A 6369-nucleotide genomic window follows, 5' to 3' on the forward strand; every position below is an offset into this window, starting at 1 on the left:
GTCCCTTGTTTCTCCTTTCTTTTTTTTTTTATTTCCAAACAAGGTTAATAATACTGCTTTGTTCACCTTGGAGTTTTAGAGTAACTATAAGAAACAGGGGGAAATTATTATTCTTCTACTCCGAAAATTAGAAGAAAGTGAGCCATTTAGCATGTGGCAAAGTTAGATTTGCAAAGGTATTCTGAACTTTAATAGCTCTTTGGATCTTAAATGCTGGCCATTTCAAAAATAGAGTCACATTCTTGGCTGCTGTGAAGCCTTTTTTTTTAAATAGTGTCCTGTAATTGCAGAGTTCTGAGCACTTAAGAAGACTATATAAGGTTCTCAGGCAGGCAGAAGCCATGCGTTTTCATGACTACTCAGTAGAGGGTTGCAGCTCCCTCTAAGAAACACAGGGGATGTTCCAAGCCACAGAGAAAGTGAGTCTGTGCTGTCTGTCAGGTCAAGCTGCACAGCACTCTTAAGTGGTCTCTCTGCTTCTCGCACTGCACACAGGGTTGGTGTGTGTCTAGGATTGGTGGAGACAAAGCTCAGGTTGGCAGGCAAGTGCTTCTGCTTGGTTTCAGAAGCTATTTTTGTTTTCATGACTCTGGTAAAGTACATGCTGAGCATCTAGAAGGCCCTGGATATACTTAGCACCACAAAAACAAAATTGAAAATGAAAGAAAAAAATATTATATAAATTCTTTTTTTCCTGTATTTTATAGTCAGCAGAAGGTATTGCTGTCCCAGTCCTTAGAGAACACAGGCAAGAAAGTCATGTGATGTAGTCTTCTAATAGTAATTTTTATAGTAAAATACATGATTTTGGTTGACTTTTAAAAATAATGTTTGAAATTGAGACTAGTTCTTTCACAAACTAGCATTTCTCTAATTTTAAATGTAGTGATTTGCTGTAGATACTTTGCAGTGTGTAGAAATAAGAATGCTGACTGTGGCTTCAAATGCCTTTCCAGATGCTTTGCATGCGTACTTCGGGATCTGTGGCCTGTCACTAATGGAGGAGAGTGGAATTTGTAAAGTTCATCCTGCTCTGAATGTAAGCACACGAACTTCTGAGCGCCTTCGAGATCTCCATCAAAGCTGGAAGACCAAGGACTCTAAACAGTGCTCAGACAATGTCCATATTTCCAGTTGACTAACCCTGGGGTAAAGGGTGTGTAGCATACGTGTAGCTCAAGGTTAAAAGCCATGTGTAACCAAGTGTGCTCTTCTTTAAGGGTTAGTCGTAAAAGTCAGAACCGTGTACTGCTAGTTCTTCAGGATATGCTCTTGAGCCAGTGACCACTGTCCTGGATTTCAAGAAAATCCTAGTTGACGTGTGGACATCAGCAGAACTCTGGTATGGTTCTTAACTGTGACACTGTGTTTCTGAGACCTTTCATGGGGCAGATATGTTTGTAGGTTATCTTCTTAAAACCATCAGTACAAGTTCTGGCTTACAAAATGGACATAATCCTTCAAAACAAGTTTACACTCCATATGGCATTGATAATCTTCAGGTGAGCATTTAATGATCACTTAAAAAATCTCTACTGCTGATGGAAAGAAATTTGTTTATTGAATTAAGTATCTGGGATTATTCTTTAAAAATTGATAGTCTCATAATTCTCTTAAAGAATAACGTATTTTGGGTTATTCTTAAGGTGTGCCAACTAGACTTGTGTAACCTATACAGATAAAAATTAAAAGTTCATATAAGAAAAATGTAGGCCTAACTAGTACTATAGTTTTGTAAAGGGAGAGTATTACCTAATTGAGGGAGAAGTAATTGAACTGTTTAATTATGAATGAAAAAGTTATGTGTCTTTATTATAGATTCCTTAGGGGAATACCTGATGTGTTTTGTTTTAATCCCAAATCATTGACTGCCATTTGTCTGGGGCAAAGGAAGAAACAATCTTTGCTAACTAGAGAAAAGACATTCAGTGTTTTATTCTTCTGAGAAACTGTAAATTATACTTGTATGACTGTCACCAAGTTCTTTTTAGTTGCTTAGATTTTTTTTTTTCTCGGTGTTTTGTGGTTACTATAGTTAATGGCTTTATCTTCTACCTACCAGGTTGAGCATCCTTAATCCAAAATCCACTCTCTGGGTCAGGCATAGTGGCACATGCCTTTAGTCCCGTACTCAGAAGGCAGAGGCAACCAGATCTCTTTGAGATCAAAGCCAGTCTGGTCTACAGAGTGAGCCAGCCAGAGCTATATGATAAAACCCAGTCTCAAAAAACAAAACAAAACAACAACAAAAATAATAATAAAATTGAGTATCTGAAATGCCCTGGAATCTAAACTTTTTAACCGACAGCATGACGCAATTGGAAAATCTCACTCTTTATGTTGAAGGTCACAGGTAAATTTCAGAGACACTGTAAATAGTGTATAAAACCACTTGAAACTACTGAAGAAAGTGTATGAAATAATGCATTCTGTATTTAGACCAGGTCGAACCCCGGTCACAAGGTAAAGTGTATATGCAAAATCTGAAAGCAGAATCTAAAACTGGAAACATTACTTTTGACTCCAAGCATTTTGGATAATGATACTCAACCTGTAAATACTTTTCTAATGTTTTTAAGTTTGGTAAATCTTAAACAGAACCACTGAAGTATAAATAGTCATTTATATTTTTATATTTTTGGCTAAGCGGGAGGGAAATACATTCATTTAGAGGGATAAACTAGGGTTTTACTTACTTGTCATCTTGTTTTATTATCTTAATTCTATGAACTAACAACCAAATGGAGATGGTGTAAGAATCCTTTGTTAGCAATCAACATGCTACATTAAATTACATCTATGACTTGGTGACAAGAAGGACATTTCTTCAGTAGAGGAAACGGGTGTGTTAATTTTGGTAGTAATAAGAGTTGTATTATTAATCAACAGGCATCATTGTAAAAGCTAAATTACTAGTGTCCCTCGATAGACAATAGCATTTTCATTTATTTTCTAAATTAAAGAGATATTTCCTACATAACAGTTCTTCTAAAGGAAACCCGGCATAGGATTACTACATCTCTTATCAGCAGACTTGGCTTTAGACTTGAATTTGTACTGCTGGGAGTCTAGCTCACTGCCTGATGTGCACAAGGCCCTGGGATCCCTGGCTTTGATCCTTGGCCCTCAAGCTAACAAATGAACCAAATCCTATTTAGAAATAAGTCTTCTGGTAGTGGAGAGAAAGCTTTACCAAGAAATGTTATCCTCTCACAAGTTTTTCCAGTTGCTTCTATTTAAATAACAAATAACATTCCTGTTTTAACCTGAGTTATCTCCTAGATGTTAAGAGCGGAAGTAGCATGTTGAAAATGTTAAAGGGGTATTTCAAGGCCAGTACTTTTCCTGAGTTGCCATTAGTTGTTAAAAAGTAAGAAACATGGTTTTTGCCAGGAGGTGGTGGCTCACATCTTTAATCCCAGCACCCAGGAGACAGAGGCAGGTATATCTATGAGTTCAAGGCCAGTCTGGTCTAGAGTGAGTTCCAGGACAGCCAGGGCTACACAGAGAAATTTTATCTCAAAAAATAACAAAAAGTGATTACAAAATAGATTTATAACATAAAAGTAATTTATATTTTCACACTTCTTGAATAAATTACTGCAAAGGCATTTTAATGACAATGATTCTAATATATCTAAGAGATAAGGTTCTGTGTGATACTTTATGGATCAGTGAATGTTCATGTTTCTTAGAAACCAACCAAAAAATACTGACTTGTTATGAAGTATGAAAAAAATTGTTTCTAGCTTTTCCTAAATACTATAAGGAAAGTATTTATTAATAAATTATAAGCAACATATATAATCTGTTTTCTAGAAGTAGTGGCATAGTAAGAGGAAAAACACATAGTTCAGATGTCCAGCACCATTCACTCCTCACCAGCCTCTCTCCTCTTTCTGTATTTTCTGAAGAATAATAGCAAGAAACATTTATTTATCACCTACATTTTTAAGTTTGACCTATAATATTTGTTTTTATTAGGCTTTAAAATATGTAGTTATAAGTAATTAAGTTCAAAATTTTGCTGACAATGGTCATAATTTAAGAAGCGATGAACTGAGAAGGAGGTCGTCTGAAGCTAGATGGTTTGCAGTTTATCTGCCCATTAAGCAGCATGGTCTCGGACCCAGTTCTGCCACTGGTAAGGTGAAGTAGGGTTTAAACTGAAGGCAGACACTGCCAATGGTCTAGTTCTTTTTAACTGTCCCCATAAGTAACAGAAGGAGTAGCAAGTGTAGCCATGGTCACTATAGAACTACATGACAGGTGGATCCCTATGAGCCTCAGAATACAAGTGAAAGAACAGATGTGCAGAGGCTATTGGAGAAAGAGCTGTAGTCTGACACCTTGCAAATGGGAGAACTGTGACATCACAATGTTCTCACTTCAAACAACAGTGATCAGTCGGAAAATAATGGCTGAAACTCAGAAGAGCTCTACAGAATCCTGTCAGTGGGCTGGTGAGTGTTGCAATAGGAAGGCCTTTTGAAATCAATGAGGTAAATCACAGCACTGGGAAGAAACTGATAGAATTGAATCCAAATTGGACAGAATAGGCATGAGACATAAAAAAGAGACTGCTAAAATAAATGTTGGGAGGAAAACCTGTAACAGATGATGTATACATAGAGACATACATGTTCATACATCACAGGAAATGGAAGGGAGCTAGAAAGACGGAGCCATTTTCTAGAACAACCCTTCCTTAAAAACAGTGACTTCAGTTAAAGTGAGATGTAAGAATACAGTTGGTTTCTAAAGGTAAAACAAGCAGAGCAGCGCCTCACAGACGGGAGCACAGAAGGCACATGTAGGGCCCTTGGGACCTCACCCTTGAAAAGGCAGGTAGTCACGTAGAGTGTGGTGTTTGCAGTGATGCCCATGGTCTCAGAAGTGGGGCAAGGAGCAAAACAAAGCAGCAGAGACAAGAGGCAGGAAAGATGAAAGCAAGAGGCAATTAGTCTAAAGCCAAGAAATTCAAAAGCTTCTTGGCATGCTCAGGGAAATAACCCATTAGCTAACCTCTTTAAGACAGGAGAGACATGTGGGGAACTTTAAGTGAGAAGAAGAATGGGTTGTTAAACAACTGTTTCCAGTTGTCTGAGGAATCACACACAAATTCAGAGATGGAGTTTTTAGAGAACAATGCTAATTGATAAGATGTAGTACAGAGAATACAGCTACCATGAGAATGCATATGAAAGACCATTGTGCAGACCTGAAAGATTGAAGGATCTCAGTGTTGCTTTCGTCATTCCAGAGGCTACAAAAAGGGTCTTGAATCTTAAATTACTACATAAAAGAAAATTTTCCCATATTTATGTTATAAAGTAGGTACAATAACAACAATCGAAAAGCACAGTAAAGATTGTGTGAAAAGGAAATTTTAGGTGAATCTGACTTGCTGTCTCCAGAGACGGGGACCATAGCTCTTTCAGTTTTGTTTGCCACTCCATTGTGAAGACCTGAGTTTGACCACAGCACTCAAGTAAAAACTGGTCTTGATGTTGGGCAGTTGTTCCCAGTGCAGAGAAGGCAGAAAGAGGCAGATGTTGGAACGTGTTGGTTAGCTAGCCTAGTCTAACTGATGAGTTTCAAATCCCCTTGTCAACCCCTGTCTAGACAATAAAGTGGGGCAGATGAGCTGTTCCAGTTAGTTGAGGCTCTTGGTGTGCAGGCCTGGCCACCTGAATTAGAGTTCCTAGAACTCATGTAAACTGGAGGGAGAAAAGCAACTGGAGGGAGTTGTCCTGTGACCTCTATATGCATGCTCATGGCATGTGTGCCCTCACACACAAATACTAAATTCTATCCCAATGTGAGAAACTGACAAACAACTAAGGTTGACCACAGGCCTCCACACATCTGCAAATACAAACATAAGTATCAATACAAGGTATTCAGGAATTTGTTAGGCACATAACCCAATAGCACTTGAAAGAAAAAAATAAATCATGGCTCATTTGAGATAACATTAGGAGTGCCAGAATAGTTCAATTTTAGACAATCTTAATATGGTATTAAAAGACATGATTTGATAGAATTAAGCACTCCTATTAGAAACTGATATATAATTCACTGACATGGCAACTCTTCCCCAGAGGCAAGATTCTTATTTTTCTCTTTTAACCCTAACCCTAACCCGAACCCTAACCCTAGACCCTAACCCTAACCCTAACCCTAACCCTAACCCTAACCCTAACCCTAACCCTAACCCTAACCCTAACCCTAACCCTAACCCTAACCCTAACCCTAACCCTAACCCTAACCCTAACTAACCCTAAACCTAACCCTAATCCTAAACCTAACCGTAACACTTACCCTAACCCTAACCCTAACCCTAACCCTAACCCTAACCCTAACCCT

General features: G+C 38.1%; 1 protein-coding gene across 2 annotated transcripts in view; it reads left to right on the plus strand.

Moving 5' to 3' along the window:
• The window catches only part of Pggt1b (protein geranylgeranyltransferase type I subunit beta), a 43391-nt gene extending 40393 nt beyond the window's left edge, over positions 1 to 2998 (plus strand). For both annotated transcript variants that reach the window (XM_032885346.1, XM_032885347.1), the window contains one exon: positions 957 to 2998. In XM_032885346.1, coding sequence (XP_032741237.1) covers positions 957 to 1138 — 182 coding nt within the window. In that variant the 3' untranslated portion in view covers positions 1139 to 2998. The remainder of the gene's footprint in view (positions 1 to 956) is intronic.
• Positions 2999 to 6369: the final 3371 nt, after the last annotated feature.

Source organism: Rattus rattus, chromosome 15 (assembly GCF_011064425.1).
Source record: "Rattus rattus isolate New Zealand chromosome 15, Rrattus_CSIRO_v1, whole genome shotgun sequence".
Lineage (NCBI taxonomy): Eukaryota > Metazoa > Chordata > Mammalia > Rodentia > Muridae > Rattus > Rattus rattus.